We start from the raw sequence: 20,008 nt of genomic DNA on the forward strand, positions 1-20,008 counted from the left end.
CTAATCCCCTATGTTTCCTGAGGGTGGCTGAGGAGGCTGATATATGTTGATACATCTCTTCCAGCGGCTGTGCGTGTTTTTTTTTTTTTTTTTTTGCTGCGTGACAGTCCGGAGCGGCCGCCATCTTGTCTCTCGGTAGGATCGAGAGAGAAGAAAAGGTGAAAAACTAAGGGGGAATTTAATGAAAGGGGGCAAGGTATCCCCCTCTTGACCCCCTAGGAATGTTGTTGGGGTTATTAAAGGGTCCCGTGGGGAAAAAAAAATAAAAATGATTTTTCACGGTAGAAGCGCTTCACGGGCCGCGAACTGGGCCGCAAACTGGTAGCGAAACGGGAATTCGCCATTTTGTGCTTCGTTAATTAAAGTACTAGGTATAAGGGGGTGCGGGAGACATATCCTAATCCCCTATGTTTCCTGAGGGTGGCTGAGGAGGCTGATATATGTTGATACATCTCTTCCAGCGGCTGCGCCATCTTGCCTTTTTTCGAATGCCACAATTTTGTCGTGCACGGCAGCCATTTTAGATGCCAGGCTGGTTCCAGGCTATCACCTAACCCTGCGGATGTAGTTTATGGCCCCAGCTGTAGAGAATTCAGACATGCCAATCCTCCTGATTCAGGCGTGTGAGTACTGATTTCAGTGCTAGTCTCCCGCCTCCCGATTTCTGCAAGCAAAAACCCGGGGGCATATTACGAACAACTAGCGATAATTTTTGTCTCTAACTTGTTTAGAGACAAAAATTATCGCCGCACATCGGCGATTTTTATCGCAGATAAACCTTGCTATTATCGCAGAAAAGTCCGCGATATTCATGTATTATCGACCTAATGCTCTTAGCCATGTTATCCACCTCCCATTGGATAACATGGCTAAGAACTGCTCAGGGCAGGTGTTAGATTTTGGAGATATTCGCGCTTAGCGCGAATATCTCCAAAAGTTGGTAATAGAAGGTAGCGATGTTAGGGACTGTTTCCAGTCGCTAACATCTTGGCACGCCACTTTGCATGTCATTAGTGATAAGTATCACTGACATGCAAAGCGGGGCCCAAGATGGTCGCTATCTCCTTTTAGCTGTCACTAACTGGTGTTAGCGACAGCTTGATAATAGGGAAATAATTTTATCTCCGCTTTCATGGTTTTTAAAGCCAAAAAAGCGGAGATAAACCCCCTTGATAATATGCCCCACGATTCCTTGGGGGTTTCAGCTGACAGGGCTTGGTATTGTGTTACATGGTAATTTTTCCAGGAAACGTCAGAGGGTCGATGCAGGGGTTCTAGAAGAGGTGATAAACCATTTAAGCCTCATGAACAAGCGCATGGTCTTTTAAAGATTTGTGAAGTACTCGGGGCGGCGGTGTGTGTGTGCCCTTTTTCAGGAGCGGGCGGGGGGGCACTGCCAGCAACTTGCCAGGTCAGGTAGTGTTCAACACGTGCATCACCCTTTCTCTGCCTGCTATTGCGCTCCATGCTTCGGAAAGGTAAGAAAAAGAACGTGCATTTGAGTTTGAAATGTCCGATCCTGCAGCAGCACACTTCCAAAGCCCACACATGACAATAACCCGATTTAAGGACCCATTCACCCGTTTTTAAAAAAATAGATAACACTCCAACAAAGTAAGGTTATAAAACTTTATTAACTACTAACTTTAACAAACGGAACAAAAACTAAAAACATTTAAACATTTCTCAACACAAAAAGCAACAATGGTTAGAAGCTGTCTTTTGTGCGAATAGTCCCAAGGCAGCACAACGTGCAGAGTTCTGGACGGCACCCAGGTGATGTCGCCTGGGTGCCGCACTGGTTTAGGGATCCTACAATGCTGCTCCGAAAATTGGCGTGGGGCGTCCCGGGTGGGGCGGGGGGAGGCCTCGTCAGTAGCGGTCTGTTGTGCGAATAGTCCCAAGGCAGCACAACGTGCAGAGTTCTGGACGGCACCCAGGTGATGTCGCCTGGGTGCCGCACTGGTTTAGGGATCCTACAATGCAGCACAGAAAAACAGCGTGGGGCGTCCCGGGTGGTGCGGGGGGAGGCCTCGTCAGTAGCGGTCTGTGTCCAGTGTCACATGGCTGACACAACATGTACGACAGGCACCCAGGTGATGTCCAGTAAACTGCCGCACTGGTTTTGGTATCCTACAATGCTGCTCCGAAAATTGGCGTGCGGCGGCCCGGGGGGGGGGGCGTGGGGGAGCCGGCGTGAACGGGCCTCCCCAGGTGGCGGCCATCTAGCTGAGTTGCGCTCGCTCTTGCGGCCACAGCGTCTCGCTCACCATGTTGTTGAGTTGCTCCCACTCTTGCAGTGCAGCGATAGGCGGCTGCCACATGGCTCTTAAAATGGCGGACAGCTCCTCGGTTTTAGGCCTGGTCCACTGAAATGGTCCTGGGACACTTTGGAACTCGGACGCTTGCCTGCTAGGGCTTGGGTTCCATTCTCGAAAAGCGTCCCCTCAGCCGTGAAGATTGTATAAAAGTCTTGGGGGCCCCCGACTCCCGCAGGCTTCCGGTGGGGAGCGGCTGCCATGATTGCTCGCGGAATGACCACGACGGAGCCACGAGATGGTGGTGCTCTCATGCTGACGCCAGCTTCAGTCTGAATGATCCAGAAACAAGGTGGGGCTTTCATCGTTTGGGAAAAAAAAATGTTCTAAACCAATGAAAAGTGTTATTTTTAGGTCATATGACCAAGCCTTCCATCTTTAGGAAACCAAAAGTAAAATGAACCAATGAAAAGTTTTATAAACAAGTCACATGACCTGTTATGCGACATAGGGCTACAAAAAGCGTAGAAAATCCGTTGGCACGTGAGGCGGCGTCAGTAGCGGACCGATGTGCGAATAGGCCGAAGGCAGCACAACGCGCCGAGATCTGGATGGCACCGAGGTGGTGTCCAGCAAATTGCCGCACTGGTGTGGCCATCCTACAATGCTGCGCCGAAAGACGGCGTGTCCAGCTGAGTTGCGGTCACTGTTGCGGTACAGTGACTCGAACGCGCCGAGATCCGGATGGCACCGAGGTGGTGTCCAGCAAATTGCCGCACTGGTGTGGCCATCCTACAATGCTGCGCCGAAAGACGGCGTGTCCAGCTGAGTTGCGGTCACTCTTGCGGTACAGTGACTCGAACGCGCCGAGATCCGGATGGCGCCCAGGTGGTGTCCAGCAAATTGCCGTACTGGTGTGGCCATCCTACAATGCTGCGCCGAAAGACGGCGTGTTCAGCTGAGTTCCGGTCACTCTTCCGGCACAGTGACTCGAACGCGCTGAGATCCGGATGGCACCGAGGTGGTGTCCAGCAAGTGGCTGCACTGGTGTGGCCATCCTACAATGCTGCGCCGAAAGTCGGCGTGGGGTGCCCCGTTGGCTTATGAGGTGATGTCAGTAGTGGACTGATGTGTGAATAGGTCGGAACCAGCACAAGGCGCCAAGATCCGAATGGCAAGTCCTGGATGTTGAGTGCCTCAGTTGAGATTTCTGAGCAGTGCTTGTAGGACTGTCTGAAGCTTATTTGCACCTGTTGCAGCTTCACTAGGTCCGGCGGAACTTGTTGCCTTTTCCTTTCTGCTTCTTTTCCTACAATGCGTTTCATCTGAAGACACGACCAGGTCCCTGAATGTGTGCAGGGGGACGCTATTGATTGAATGAACGCGCCGAGATCTGGATGGCACCGAGGTGGTGTCCAGAAAATTGCCGCACTGGTGTGGCCATCCTACAATGCTGCGCCGAAAGTCGGCGTGGGGTGCCCCGTTGGTTTATGAGGTGATGTCAGTAGCGGACCGATGTGTGAATAGGTCGGAACCAGCACAAGGCGCCCTGCACTGTTGAGCCTTTTTCAATGTCTCTTTTTTGTTGTTTCCCCTCCATCAAAAACAAAACAAAAATACAAGGCGCCAAGATCCGAATGGCAAGTCCTGGATGTTGAGTGCCTCAGTTGAGTTCTGAGCAGTGCTTGTAAGACTGTCTGAAGCTTATTTGCACCTGCTGCAGCTTCACTAGGTCCGGCGGAACTTTTTTCCTTTTCCTTTCTGCTTCTTTTCCTACAATGCGTTTCATCTGAAGACACGACCAGGTCCCTGAATGTGTGCAGGGGGACGCTATTGATTGAATGAAAATGGCGGCTTGACACAAAGCTGACTCAAGCGTTACTGTTGGTGCTATACAGACAAAAATTGGTTTTCAGTTTGTACATTCTTCAGGTTTTTTTTTCTCCATCCAAGTCTGATTGAGAGTTTGTAGAAAAATGGCTTCAGATTTTCCACATACTACTCTTCAACATTCTTCCTAAATGTAACAATGTGAAACTCACTAGGAGAACGGCTGTTTCTGTTTCCTTTCAAAATGCTGCCACCAATATTTTCTGAATGGAAGACACCATCTTGTAGCATAAAGGGCCGAAAGGGGTTCTGGTCTGGCCGATGGTTGGTGGAGACATTTTGACTATATCTTGGACCTGCCCGGCCTCGCCCAAAATGGCGCCGGTATAAATGGGACTCGTAACTCTTTGCCCGCAAATGTATATCTAGAAAATGTTATTGTAAGTGGCCCTGTCGTATTTTAATTACAAAATGTACGTCCACCGATTCCGCAACTGTTAGACACCTTTGTTCTTGTCACCTAATGGCCCGCTCGTTACGTTCTTCTACAGTGTAAATGTCTCCTCATCATATACGATTTCAGTTTGCTCCGTGGCCGGCCCACGTGGTTATAGGCCCGTATTTGTATACTGACATTTTCACAATAAAGGTTTTTAAAACAAAACACGGTAGTAGTATTTTCATTTGTAAAGTTTTTACTTTTAGTGACTGTTTTCGAATCAGTAAAAGGCAAGTGAAATAAAGCAGTCCAATTACATGACGGATAAAAGGTATAATATGTAGGAACGCAGTAAAGATAAATGGTGAAGGGCAGTTGTGTTTTTCATGTCTGCAACATAAAGTGATCGATAAGAATCTGATAATCAGGCGTATCGGCGACTAAGACAGCAGGCCGAATCTCTTTTACTCAACGGCTCCGTCATGGAAGGAAGAAACGCCCTCTTTCTCGAAAAAGGAATATATTTTACTTGCAAGACAGTTGTAAATTTTCCGGGAAAGTACATTAGCCTGGAATATTATAACATATGTTTGAAAAAAAAATATTGTTCGAAAATAATAAAAAGCGTAATTTTTAGGTCATATGACCAAGCTTTTCATCATTAAATTAACAAAAGTAAAATGAACCAATGAAAAGTTTTATTAACAAGTCACATGACCTGTTATGCTTACGTTACGCGCTGCGCGCCGCGCCTCGGATCACTTCCGGGTGCGCTAACGCGGCGTGTCATAAAACGCATTACGCGACAACGTAGGTCAAGAATATAGTCTAAATGTCTCCACCAACCAGCGTTCAGAACACAACCCCTTTCAGCAGTCCAAAAAGTTCTGTTAAATGACAACAGAGGGGACAGGCAACAAGAACCATCAGTCAAAGAGGGGAGGGCAAGTTCTTCTCTTCCGGGTCATGTTGGGGCGCTACCGGAACTGATCGAATTGGTAGTCTACAGTGTTTCTGGATGTTTCAGACTAAAGCTGGCGTCAGCATGAGACCACTACCATCTCGTAGCTCCGTCGTGGCCATTCCACGAGCAATCATGGCAGCCGCTCCCCACCAGAAGCCTGCGGGAGTCGGAGGCCCCCAAGACTTTTGTAGAATCTTCACGGCTGAGGGGACGCTTTTCGAGAATGGGACCCAAGCCCTAGCAGACAAGCGTCCGAGTTCCAAATGTGTCCCAGGGCCATTTTAGTGGACCAGGCCCAAAACCGAAGAGCCGGCCGCCATTTTGAGAGTCCTGTGGCAGCCGCCTATCGCTGCACCGCAAGAGCGGGCGCATCTCAACTACATGGTGAGCGAGACGCTGTAGTCGCAAGAGCGGGCGGAAAACAGCTGAATGGCGGAAGAGGCACAGTGTAGCAAAAGCGGGCGGAATAGCAACTAAAACGATAAAGGGGCGCACCACTACAGCTTGTCTTCAGGTCAAACGGATTGTGGGACAAGGTCCAGAATTGAAGAGTCATCAAAAGGCAAAAAGTTCCGCCGGACCCCGGGAGCCGGCCGCCTATGTCGGGGGCGATCTCAGGCTACACCAGTGCTATAAGACTTGGGGAGGGTGTCGGAGCCAAGCGTCTTCTCCGAGTCCATGGCCATCACACCGCCCCTCAGGGGCCTCCGTCAAGCTGTTTAGGAAGGTAACATATCACATTGTTTTCTAATGCAGTCAGGTCCACAAACGACACTCACTTACTTTGAGAATAGTGAAGCTGCAGTAGGTGGAAATAAGCTTCAGACAGTGTTACAAGCACTGCTCAGAACTCTTAACTATGGCACCCAACATCCAGAACTTATGCTATTTGAGAATGGTAGTGACATCGAAGCATCTCAGGGACCAAAACCATTAACGTACTTTCACGTATGAAAATCTTACTTGGGGAGGGGGCAGGAGCGAAGCGCCCCCTCCCAGTCAGCGCCACCACACCGTATGTTGAAAATCTGAAGCCATCGTTCTACAAAGTCAACCAAACTTGGATTGAAAAATCTAGAAAAATGTACAAACTGAAAACCAGTTTTGGTCTGCATAGCATCAGTAACAACGTTTGAGTTAGCTTTGTGTCAAGCCGCCATTTTGATTCAACAAAGCACAGGCATTGAAAAAGGCTGAAATTCAGAACTCTAAACTATGGCACCCAACATCCAGGAGCTTGCTATCCGGATCTTGGAGCCTTGTGCTGTTTTCGATCTATTCACACATCGGTCCACTACTGACATCATCTTATAGACCAACGTTATGTAAATAGTTTTTTAATAAAATGTTTTACCCTGTTTCTTTGCTGGTGTGTTGTCTATATTTTTAATATTTGCATAGGGTTTGTCGTTATTTTGTGCGGGATGGGTGATGGAGCCGAGCTGTCTTGCAGCCCTCATGGTGTGGAGCTCAGTTCATCTCACTATTTTCGTATTTCTCAAGAAGGGTTGTTCCTAATATTTCTATTTTAGCGAGGTCAAAAAGAGATCCAATTAGTGGCCTACTGATTTTGTTCGATTACTTTTATTTTTTTACACGATTTTTCACTATCTGCAAAGACTAAACAGAGTATTGCGACTTTGTGCTTGTTTGTAAATAGAGAATGATCCAAAGAGAACCAATTCTAAAACAGTAAATGCTTGGACAACAATCAATCAAATGGAGAGACAAGGAGGCACGACGGATTACAACGGGGGTAAAGGCCTGCGTTAACTACCCTTCAGTATCTGCAAAGAGAGAGTACTACTAAGGCAAAAGAGGGGAGGGGGGGGGGGGGCAGCGTTCAAAGCACATCAGCGTGCATAAATACGAAAATGTTTTTATCTATCACGTACTTGACATTTTAAAGCTTTTCATATTTGCTATTAAAAAACCAATGAAATTCACAGAAAAAACCATAGGTTATAGTGGATATATAGTTAGGAATTTGCATTTACAAAACCTTGAAAATTCAATGAAAAAACCATAGGTTATAGGCCATATATAGTTAGGAATTAGCATTTACAAAACCTTATTTTACTCGCATAAAACCATTGAAATTCCATATATAGTTAGCTAACTATAAGCGCTAACTATATATCGCGCACCCGCAATCCACTGCTGATGATGTCACATATTACATCATTCATGACATGGTCAGTGACATCACTGATGACATCACTGATGACATCTCAAATGACATCACTGATGACAACTCAAATGATATCAATGATGACATCTCAAATGACATCACTGATGACATTACTGATGACAACTCAAATGACATCACTGATGACATCTCATTTGTCATCACTGATCACATCACTCATGTGATAATACAATGAACCTCTTCAGACTCTAATATAACCTTACATACACTCAGTATAAACAGACACTCACAGACTGTCACTCATCCATGGAGTTACTCACACACCTAGTCAGTCATGCAAAGAATCAATCACACCTCCATTTCCTCAACTATACAGTTATACACATCTTACTTATTCAAACATATAATAACACATATTTACTCTCTTATATAATCCCTGATACAAGCTCACAGTGATCGATACAGCCACTCACACATTCACTGGCTCTTATGTTCAGTTATTTATATATCTCAACTCTCACATGTATTGTGTTTTACATACGTACTTACTTGCACATGTAGCAATGAGAAATCCATTCACTCACCAACACACCCATGCACAGTCAACCGCCCATATAGCTGTTTCCACATGCACTCTTGAACTCATACTCCTAGTGAATCAACTGCTTACACATCTATGCACAGAGTCACGCACCTCCCAGCCACCCACACACACACTCAGCCTCCCATTCAAATATTTGGGCAACCAATCAATAACCCATATGGCCACTCTTATAGCTACTGATCAACACATGCAGCAGCTTACACAACATCAAACATACTGATGCACGAATTAAGACAGTTTAGTCACTAACCCATGTACTCAGTGAGACACATTTAATCACTCACTCATACAGTCAGTCATGCACCTACTAAATTCTTCATCCAGACACTTATACATCCACTCATTCTTCAATATGTGAAACATATTTAAACTTTACAGACACATACAATCACTGGATGTTGTGATCAGTGATGTCATCAGTGATGTCACTGACCATGTCATGAATGATGTAATATGTGACATCATCAGCAGTGGATTGCGGGTGCGCGATATATAGTTAGCGCTTATAGTTAGCTAACTATATATGGAATTTCAATGGTTTTATGCGAGTAAAATAAGGTTTTGTAAATGCTAATTCCTAACTATATATGGCCTATAACCTATGGTTTTTTCATTGAATATATATATATATATATATATATATATATATATACACACATATATATATATATATATATATATATATATATATATATATGGTGTGTGTGTGTGTCTCATCAACGGCTCCCTTTCGCTGGATGTTATGGGGCGTCTATGGCAGTGCGGTCCCAATTACGGCAGAGCCACGCACTATAATTTATTCCAACAACCTTGACAACAAGTCGGGTCGTACTCACGGGTAAGTCATAATTCTTTCATTTCCTTATTATCAAAAGTCTATACAAATTTAGGTCTCCCAGTAGTATACGCTTTACAATTAACTACAGAGCCAAGATCGATTTTCTGAACTGAAATAATCAAACAGAAAAACCTCAAGTGACAATAAGACCAATGAGGACTTCATGTAAAGTACAAATTGTATACTTATTTTAGTTTTTTCACAAGTTAATTAATAATCACTATAATTAGTAAACAACACCTCCCAAAATGCCTCATTACTGCCTGTTTGATTATTAAAGATCATCATTACAGGCAGTATAGGCTTATGTGTATAAATAGACTCAACAGGTGGATCACTGTTAACCCTGATCAAGACCAAGTGGTTGAAACGTGTTGGTTTGTGAGCTTTTGAAGGTGATGGCTGTTACTCACTAGATTAAATAAACCTTGCAACAAAATTTCCTGGAGTGTGAGTGGATCAGTTGAACTATTTTGAAAGTGATGGCTTGTTAGGTCATTCAGTGCATGAATAAAGAAACATATCCTTGGCGTGGCGAACGGCGGGCAGGAGCTCAGTAGTAAGAACAGAGCCTTCTGAGCCCCATGCCAGGGTGTGAGTTGAGCCATGATCCCCGACAATAGCCGGTTACAGCCAGTCAATCCACCTTGTGACGTCTCATAGAATCACTAAATGGTTTTGTCAATGTTATCAATATAATTTGTCTTTTGAATTGAGCATTTTGACCACCAGCACTGACTTTTGGTTCCAGAAGAAAGCTGCAACACATTTTGAGGGTTACAGGCTGAAACATGTCGACCTTTTTGTGACACTAAAGCAGGTTTAATTACTCCCACAGTGCCTTCTTGTTTTTTAATCCTAGCCAAGGGATGTCCAAATAAAGTTACTTGTGAGCCCTGTAGTTAGTTTTAATCATCACATTCGCTTGAACGGCTGCCCTCATCACCCATAGCTCATCAATTGGGTATTTATTATACCTCTCTTTCAACAAAACGTCTCCGAGTTCCTCCCTCTCAATGAGGGGTTTGTAGCCTATACCATGAGTAGGCATCACAGTGTTGAGGAGGTTCACAATGATGAAGCATGCTATCTACGGTGGGTGAGGGAAATCGTCCTTTAAAGGGCGCACTTCACCAAGGTTGAACAATATTAATAGACCCAAGGGTTCCATTTTGAGTTTAATAAGCTCACTAGGGGAGCAAATCCTTGCAGGTCTCTAACCTTTCTCTAGCCCTCCTTCTGTTAAAACTGGGTTACATTGTGCCTACTTTAAAAATGTCTTTAATACAGAAAAATGTATTTCTATCTGTTTCACCAATGACAACTGCATGCAAAATGCAAAATGAGAATGTTCAAAGGTATGCTCCAATCCAGAAGCAGGACACTGGAATTCCTTTCTCGTTCAGCCAATAGCAAAGCCTGGCATTTCAGAGTCCTATAATCTTATTGTATAGTATAGCAATCTTATTATATCTAAACATTTTTGATTATGAATTCATTCAAGAAACCAAGCCTAAAAACAGCAGGATATGACATTAGCAGCTTCGGCTGACAATCTCTTACGTGCTGGCCTGACCGCTGCCCTTCTCCAGACTGAGGTCCATGGCGCGAGGCGAGAGGGGTTCACCGGCCCCCTTCAGGTGCTGCTCTGTTCTGTACGTTGGTGAGAACATCCTTGAGGATTCGGTTTCTATGGCTGCACATTGGAGGCAATGATATCTATCAGTGTACAGTGGGATAAAATCATTTTCATAATCGCAATCCTAATTAAAATAGTCCCATCAACATTAGGAGAATAACAGGAAATTACTGCTAGCATTCTTGCCCATGATGGCGTGCCGGGGTACGCTGCACCATATAGTGTGCTCTAAGCAGGATTCTTAGAGATCACTTTTTACCACGGGCGGGAGAAATGTTAACAAATAATATCTAAAACTTTATTCCTAGTCCAAACACTTTGTGGCTATGCCCATGGTATTGCGCGAGTAGGGGTTCTCTTCCGCCACCTTGTAATCTCAGTGTAGAGTGATGAAAAGCTCCATGTTGTACCCAGAGGTGGTCCCTGTGGGCAGCATTTGTAAAGACACATCCCTTTATTATTTTGTATGTATTGAGTTGTACAACAAACAATGCAGCAGCACAAAAAGCAATTATATAATAAAGAGTTTATTCCATAGAATAAAATTTCCATTTGCAAAATGTAAGTGAGCTAAAAAGGAAGGGGGAGGGGGAGTGGTAGGGAAGACAAGCAAAGGATTCAACTGGGACATAATCACTCAAAATTGATCCACCTGTAAAATGTTGGTTAGAGTTGAAGTAGATGCATCCGGTCAAATCATGTTGGGAAGTCGCTCACCATGCGCAGTGGGGCGTACAGGCGAGTCGGCGCCAGGCAGGAGAGGTGTAGGATAGTAAATCTCTTAAGAGAGAACGTTATAGCAGGGGGGATCCCCCGAGTCACTTAGTGTTTGGAGATAGCGTTTCAGGGGAGACCAAATTTCTCTAGGTCGGGCTCATGCGGGCATGAGTTCCCAGTATGCGTTTAGCAGTTCATGGCACATCGCTGCGTCACCCAGCCCCGCTTCCCTCATAGGAGCCCGCCCCCAATCCTAATGGATGGCTACCCTGAGCTTGACGAGGAGAAGTAGCATTGGCGTCAGCCAGCAGACCCCGGAGAGGACCTTCTTGACATATCCTAAATAAAGGCAGATCCTTAGTGTGCTTTCTCTGCCTCTTCCCCAGGCCTAGATTCCAGGATGGTGTGAACCTTTGGTGCTCCAGCTGCAGTCTGGCAGCGTCTGTGTATAGAGATCATGGCGGCAGTGAAACGGGGATGGAACGCCTGCTCAGGGAGTGAAGGTGCTGACTGCACAGAAGGCAGATCAACAACATCATCGGATTTTATTGAGTGAGTCAAACCATTCTGTAGTGTTTCGAAGAGTAAAAGTGGGGAGAAAAGTGAGGGAATGGATGAGGTCTCCTTTATCACTTGTATTCATAGGCAGGACGAGGGGTTCATGTGTCAGAGAAGAAGAGAGTTGAGCGAGAAAGAGCTTGTGGTCATTGGAGACACAGAGACTGAACGGAAGTTCCCGCCCATGAGAGGTAAAAAGCAATTGGAGTCACCCAGGAGGTTGAACACGGATGAAAGATGAAGATGCCACATAAGAGGACAAACAAAAGCGAAGGTGTGGGATCTGCACTAGCAACCACAACGGGAATGAGGGAGCAGGCTGCAAGGATATGCTCAGACCATGGGGTGGAGAGGTCAGAGCTGTTAGTGGGGAGTTGTGGATGGTTTGCATTAAAAAATCTTAACTTGTCCTCTTTTTCTAAAGACACTTGGGGAGTGGGTGAACGCGGTATTATCAGTGTGGAGGGGACATCCTGTAATCCATGACTGAGGAGGGTGATGAAGGCACAGAGTGGGCAACATGAGTGAAAAGGATTGGTGATTACAATATCAGCAATGCAGCTAAATCTGGCATTCGAGCTGCATAATCAGGGATCCCTGGGGCAAGTTTCCTTACAGCTGCATGTGCTGCACAGATGTGGCGTGTGGCACGCAGAGAATCTAGAAATGTGGGTGATGCTTGTCAATAGGTGAAGATTTAAAGGTTTAGTAAGTATTGTTGTTGACACTGAATTTAGCTAGCATGGACTAGGTGAGGAAGATCGCTTTAGTGTGGTGAAATGAGGTGTGCCAGGGCTGGGAGAGCATAGATTCCCGAGGGGTGATAGTAGAGACAGGATGGGCATTGGTGGGTGCTGATAACTTTATGAACACCTCTTTGTGTTGTGTACCTTGTCAACTCACCTCATTCATCATAATCATAGATGCTTTTCTTTCATTGAGGAACAGAGGTTCCAGTCAGTCAATTTCATCCTTCAAAGGGTTGGGCCTCTGCTCAAAGCCAGCAGTGAGTGGGCAGTGTAGCCTTAACAGGGACACATGTGGTGTAGCCTTAACAGGGACACATGTGGAGAGATGGTCTCAGTCAGTCAGTCTAGGGATTTGTACAGCTGGGGATCAATTCATGGAGAAACTGTGCCCAACACGGCAACTGTGTGTGTGTTCTGACTTTCTGTGACTACAGAAGCGCTCGTGCATGTGAACTCCTACTGGTCATTACAGGGCTTTAAGTGCACAACTGTGCACTAAAGATGATAAACAACTTACAGCCACATGCATCAAGTGATTTAGGAATCGCAAACTGTGCGAATCGCAAAATTCGTCCGTTTGCGATTCCTAAATCACTATTTGGGATGCATCAATCAAAAATACAAGAAATCGCTTTTTTTTGCGATTCCTTAAATGCAATGCATGACACCTAAAAAAATTGCGAATTTGCGATTAGGAGGAAATAATTACCATGAGGTTAGACCTCATGGTAATTTGCAAAAAATCTGAAAAATGCAATTTTGTGCATTTTTAAAACTGTCATGTTGTGCACACACATGCCCTTAGGCATGTGTGTGCACAACATATGTGGATAGATTGATTTCAGGGGTGCAACAGGGTGTCCTTTGGACACCCCTGCACCCTTGAAATCGCAATCTCAATTTGCGTTTAGCTAATTGCGAATCGCAAATTGAGATTGTCTTCCCATTCATTCCTATGGGCTTTTTGGCCCATAGGAATCAATAGGAAGGGATTCCTTAATTGCGATTCGCAAATTGTGAATCGCAATTAAAGAAAAATAAGGAATCGCTAAAAAAATTGCGAATTTTTGATGCATTGCCGTTTGCGATTCCTTAATTTTCGCAATTAAGGAATCGCAAACGGCAACAATGATGCATGTACCTGACAGTGAGTTTAAACAACCACTGCCAACCCAACAAGAAGATATTCATATTGGAAACCACCCCCTTGCAGCTGCCAATAGTTGATGAGGGCAAAGAATAGCAGCTCATTGACACTTTTGCTGAACTCTCCGAGTGCCTTATATTTAAGCCTGCTAGGTCAAATCTTAAATCACACTTACATTATCGTACGCTGTGAAATGGTGCGCGTCACCTTCTAAAGTAAAGTCTACCGATCACTTAAGAGGTGGTGTGTGTATGTATTCTACCTAGGTCAACCCTTCATAGGGAAATTATGGTCTTCCTCTGCCACCTAGGCTATTGTTGATTGTGGAACATGGGTCAAAATTATAGGAACAAGAATAGAAATGTTTAGCAGACTAATCTTATGGCAAATCAGAAAATCCCCATAGCATCTAACCACAAAGATAAGGGCCTGTCCAGAGAAGAGCTTTTCACACAGCACCGAGCAGCCTGTCCAGGAATCATTCCAGGACACACAGTACCCGCTTGGGTACTTACATGCAGAGGAGATGCAGTACTCCGTGATGCTGCTCCTGCTTCCACTCCGCGTTGGTGGCCTGGAGATTTGCTGGAACTGAATCCTGCCGTCTCTTATAGGACTTGGTGCTTGTCGTGACCTCGACGAGCTCTCTGGTCTAAGGGGAAAAAGAAAGCCCTCGGAATCAATTGATGTGACATGAAAGACACATCATTTCTTTTTACTAAGGACATCAATTCATTCACATACAAATCCTTCATTATTACTTTATTACAGGCATTTGTACATTGTAGTAAACATGACTACAAATATCATTCTCTTTTTATATGTCTTTTATTTATTCTAATAGTTATACCAACGTTTTGCAATCTTTACCCATGAATTGATTTTCATACTTGTCATTGTATTATTTTTTTCATTCTGAAATTTCAATAAAAATTATTTAAACAAAAAAACAAGTTACAGGTACATTCATTAGATGGTACTAAGGGAAGTGTTTGAGATAACACCAACCCAACCGGACGCGATGAGTCCATTGAAGAGATCGAGGTCAACCCAAGCACCCACCAGCTTACTTTAGTCAATGAAAGGGCTGGAAATGACCCCAACCCCGCCAGACATCACCGGTACATAGATGGGTCGGGTAGAAGTTTATAGAAGCAGCAGATGATATGAATATCAGACTTTACCATACATGCTTTTACAAGGCATGCCTTTACCCTCCAGGCATTATAATGTGTTTTAATACCACGCAGGACTTTACCATTCATGCTTCAATAACGCAAAGCATTGGTATCGCCTGATATCTGTATAGATCCACATTCACTGAATATACCAAAGGTTAAAGAAACATTATAGTTAGGTGAAAATTGCAGTTGAAACTCAGTTTTAAACTAACAAAACCACTGAAATTCATCTTTTATAGTTGTCTCAAGTAACTTTAACTCGTGCTCTAAAGTAACTATAACTGGCGCCCCGTCATGGACAGTGTATTTACAATGATGTCATGAGGGATGTTATCATTCCAGTCAGTGAACATGTCTTCAGGGACGTAATATGGGAGGGTACAAGCAGTGCCTGGCCAAGCCGCCACCCAGTGAAGTTCAGCAAACCCGCACGCTTCTGGAGAGTGTAGGGAGGTGTGATATTGAGGATACCACAATTTTTTCTGACCCAGAATGCCATGCAAACACTAAGCTTTGGCTAAAATCACACATATTCTGAGATGGAAAGTTCTGTAATCATTGGAGATCCACAAAATACCTACCTCCCAGCTTTTCCGCGTTTATGCCGATAAAAACGATACCCCACTTGTCTGGCATGGCCTATGGCCCACCACAGGAACAGATTATAGTTCCCATTTCAGAAAAAAAATTGTCGTTTCAGACAAAGCCACTTTTCCCACACCGAACACTCTCAAGGTGAAAGCTTTGGTACTTGAAGAGTGGTAATTCCGGATGTGGCTAGGGCATTTTAGGGGCAAATGAAAATATAAAATCCCCAGGAACAGGGAGTTCTCCTAGCTGGAAGCCATGGTAGAGGAGATGGACGCTATCACAACAGTAGCTACGCTGAGAATGTGGAATCCCATTTCTAGCAAGGACTCTTCAGATCATTCAGCTCAAGCTGAGCTTTACCAAGAAGCTCATAGTTTTGGACGGATATCCAGTTCATGAGCAGGACTTCTGTACCTAATAAAGATGATTCATGAACTCCTTGGACGCTCATGACGAGCTCAGCTCGTCATGGTGTACACCTCCATACACTCATGACGAGCTGAGCTCGTCATGAACAATGAGAAACTCAATAAACCAGCACAGGAGGAAAATAACACTAGCATCGATGTGGTTAAAACAAAATGTGGGATGGTTGGGGCTTATCAGCTGGAGACAATTCTTTCCAGAAGAATGTGATAGAAAACCTCAAAATGGGAAGGAAAGCTGGGGGTCGCGACCTACTGGTGGGTCCTGAGCTAAATCTTGTTGAGTCGTGAAAGTCCAAGCAACAAATAAAAATGCCTTTACATTTTGTATTATCTCGTCACATTTGCTGCGCTTCAAAGACAGAGGTCAAATGTCAGGCTATGTCTTCTAACAAATTGCTGCTTATGTTTTTCAACATAGGGATTGGTGTTTACAAACTGCTGTCCCTGCAGTCGGAGAAAGAAGAGTAAAGTGAATTATGTGACAATCTTGCTGGGGTTTGAAGTGTGTGAAAGAAAAGGTTGAAGGATTTCATTTTTTGGTAACAAATCAAAATTTAAATATCTGTAAATCAACTGTACACATTCAGCAGTTAGTAAAGAAAAACTAAGCACATTTTTTGTAATTCTGAAGTGTGATGGATGTAAAGATTTTAATAGGATCAAAACAAATCAAACCTCTTTACTTGGAGATTCACAAATGAGAAATATTCACTGAAACCTGACCACCACACATTATCATTTGTGTGCAATATAGTTTTGATCAGTAAAACTGTATTTCTGAGCACATTTAGAGTCAATTTCATTGGTACATGTGTTGTCTTCAAATGACTGTGTACTGTCACATGATGCTTTGGTTATATTAAAAAAACTGCCCAGTTCACGTCCATTAAAGCTAGGTGGGTCGCAAACGTTTGTGGTTCTACAAAGTGGGTGGTGGGTCTAAAAAGTTTTGGAAGCACTGAATCAGAGGGGGAATAGTGACATGAACACCTCACTTCAGTTGGTCCAACCCAACTCATCCGAGGAGCTCTTCCCTTAGCAATTATCCATGGTTCCGTCACCCATAACCAAACAAGGCATTTGGGGACCGATGTGGATAGGCATTTACCAGTCGGTAACGGCCGAATTTGGCTGTTACCGACCGGTAAATGCCTTTTCCAATGTAGGGGGCATGTATTTACGAATTCTGTATTTTTACCGAATCTGTATTTACCGAATCGGTAAAATTACCGAATTGGTAAATACAGACTTGGTAAAAATACTGAATCTGTAAATGCAGATGTAGGTGGCGCTTTAAACAGTGCCACAGGCCCCTAAGAACTCGTTATTTACCATGTAATACTATTGCATGGTAAATAACGAATTCAGGTACACCTGTGCCATGTGACACACAGACATGCCCTTAGGGCATGTATGTGTACCACATGGCACACAAGCCTGACATTGGGGCGCTACAGGGTGTCAAAGTGACATCCCGTTCCCCCTGGCAGGATTCGGTAATTACCGAATCGGTATTTGCCATTGATTCCTATGGGCTTCAAGGCCCATAGGAATCAATGGCAAATACTGATTCGGTAATTACCGAATCGATAATTACAGAATCTGTGTTTGCCATTGATTCTATGGGCCTTGAAGCCCATAGGAATCAATGGCAAATACTGATTCGGTAATTACCGAATCGGTAAATACCGAATCATACAGATTCGGTAATTGAAAAAGAAAAATTACCTACATCTGCCTACTTCCAATTTACCTACTCTTAAATACCGAATTGGTATGATTCGGTATTTAAGAGTAGGTAAATCGAGATTACCTACATCGGGCCCTAGGTGTTGAACTGAGGCGGCAGGTGGTGCACAAGGCCTGTAGCATGCTGATAAGCCAACCTTCTTCATTTCTTTGAAGCCAAGCCCTCTATAATGATTTCCAAGCTTTGTGTCTTCAATGAACAGGATTCAAGCATCTCTCTGTCTCCTACACACATAAATCACACCACACACTTTGGGGACAAGGAGCCCAAATGTGAAGGGAGCTGAATGGATTTAACAGGTGAAGCTAGTAGTGCCTGCCACATTATGGAGTCAGATAAGAATAATCAGCTGCAAGAAAGCACAATGTCCCGGTAGCTGGGTAGGCCTGGGCAATAGCCCCCTTAAACTATCGCTAGTGCGGCACCCTGCCTGTGCCAGTAGCAACCGGAGTAAGAACCAAGAGAATTGCTTTCTGTGGACCCACAGCTTGTCAAATCCAACGATGCTAAATCCAAAGCAAACAGAAAAAAAGTTCTACGGCAGGGTGGCACCGGTTTTTCAAGTTAAGCAAGAACTTGTGTCCATCAACTATCAAATACAATGTGCTGAAGTGTCAGCTGCAACACATAATTGAACTTACTGATTATTAGTTGTAGCTGCAGTACTCACCTTTCAGCCTGTTGTTTCACAGTTTTTCCCCCATTTTCCTACTCACCCAAGGACTGCTCCTTGCTTTCACTCCACTCTCTATGAAGGACCTCCACCTCCCCCTATTGATAGCAATTCAGGCCTCCGCTCTGACCGCTGGGTAGTTTGCAGTTTGTCCCGCAACAGTTTCCGGCCGAAAGGGGAACTATGGGAGACGTGGGCATGCCTAACTTCCAAAGCACCGCTCTCCCCAGACTTTTCACCAGGGTAAAACTACTGAAATTTGCGGGTGTGTAATGAATGAAAAAAATGGGTATTTCTGTTAAAAAAATGGGTGCTATAAGGCATTGCTATGGTATTCCCCATTTCCGGAGTTCACCCTCAGGGTCCAACTCGAGTATGCCATATTCCTACATCCCCGGACTACTGATGCTCATAGTATTGGTAATTACTGCAACAGAAATACCACTTTGGTACTATTTGCACCTTTGTTATTAGGGCCTTCAAGTGTATGCTAGTTCTATTAGTTTGGTTACGATTACCAAAACGAAATATGTACTTTGTTTTAGCAAAATAACTTCACCAGCCAATTGAAAGACTTACGGAGGGTAGGCTGCTCGGTGATAACTAGGGGTGACAGGTCTCTGAAGAGGTTCATCGATGCTCTGATGGACTCCAGGGAACATCTTTTTCTTTGCCTTTTGCGAGTGTGTCATAATCTGTAACGAGTAAACAGGAACAAGAGGAAGCAGTGAGTGGGATTCTGGGAGCAAAGACACCAACAACCATTACTTCATCTTCATTTGTGACTGCTGAACAGTCGCATCTCCTTCCATCAACTGCCCATGCACCTCCGGTTCGCAGGACTCCTACTCACACACATCCCACACATACACAGGATCAGGAGGGAGGGGGTTTTCTTACATTTCTCCTAAAGAGTAGGCGACCCGCCACCCCACATCAGGGTCTCTTCCTCCTTTCTTGATTTCCACTAGAAGCTGAAAACCTGGCTTTTCAATTAACAAACCTACCATCGGCAGCACTAGACAGCTATCCCAGGTCAGTGACACAATCAGTTCTGCAAGCCCACTAGCAGCATTTAATTTACAGGCCCTGGGTGCACGTAGTACCAATTTAGTAGGGACTTACAAGTAAACTGAATGGCCAATTGGGTATAAGACAATTTGACCATGTTTAAAGGAGAGAGCGAAAGCACTTCTGCACTGGTTAGCAGTGGCAAAGTGCACAGAGTCCTAAAAGCCAACAAAACAGATTCAGAAAACAGGAGGGTGAAGGAAAAAAGTTGGGGGATGGCCCTGCAGAGACCTTTACCTTTATCCCTAACTATTGCTCTCTTCTTACATCTGTGACATCAGCTAGGAGAGCAATGACGCCTAAAAGAGTTGTGCCTTCCGATCCCTTGAAGAGCCTTGATGGCAATACCAAACCCACCACTTGCCGTGGGCCAGACTTTTTCATAATCTTCTTGAGAACCGTTCATTTCTTCATAGTTTCTG

At 44.4% G+C, this 20,008-nt stretch overlaps 1 protein-coding gene across 1 annotated transcript in view; it reads right to left on the reverse strand.

Moving 5' to 3' along the window:
* Nucleotides 1–20,008, reverse strand: part of ARMC9 (armadillo repeat containing 9) — a 417,510-nt gene that overhangs the window by 35,682 nt on the left and 361,820 nt on the right. Inside the window, exons 21-23 of the mRNA XM_086944561.1 lie at nucleotides 19,095–19,210; nucleotides 14,408–14,544; nucleotides 10,646–10,778 (exon numbers count right to left, since the gene is read on the reverse strand). Coding sequence (XP_086800687.1) covers nucleotides 10,646–10,778; nucleotides 14,408–14,544; nucleotides 19,095–19,210 — 386 coding nt within the window. The remainder of the gene's footprint in view (nucleotides 1–10,645; nucleotides 10,779–14,407; nucleotides 14,545–19,094; nucleotides 19,211–20,008) is intronic.

This window comes from Lissotriton vulgaris, chromosome 11, assembly GCF_964263255.1.
Source record: "Lissotriton vulgaris chromosome 11, aLisVul1.2, whole genome shotgun sequence".
NCBI lineage: Eukaryota > Metazoa > Chordata > Amphibia > Caudata > Salamandridae > Lissotriton > Lissotriton vulgaris.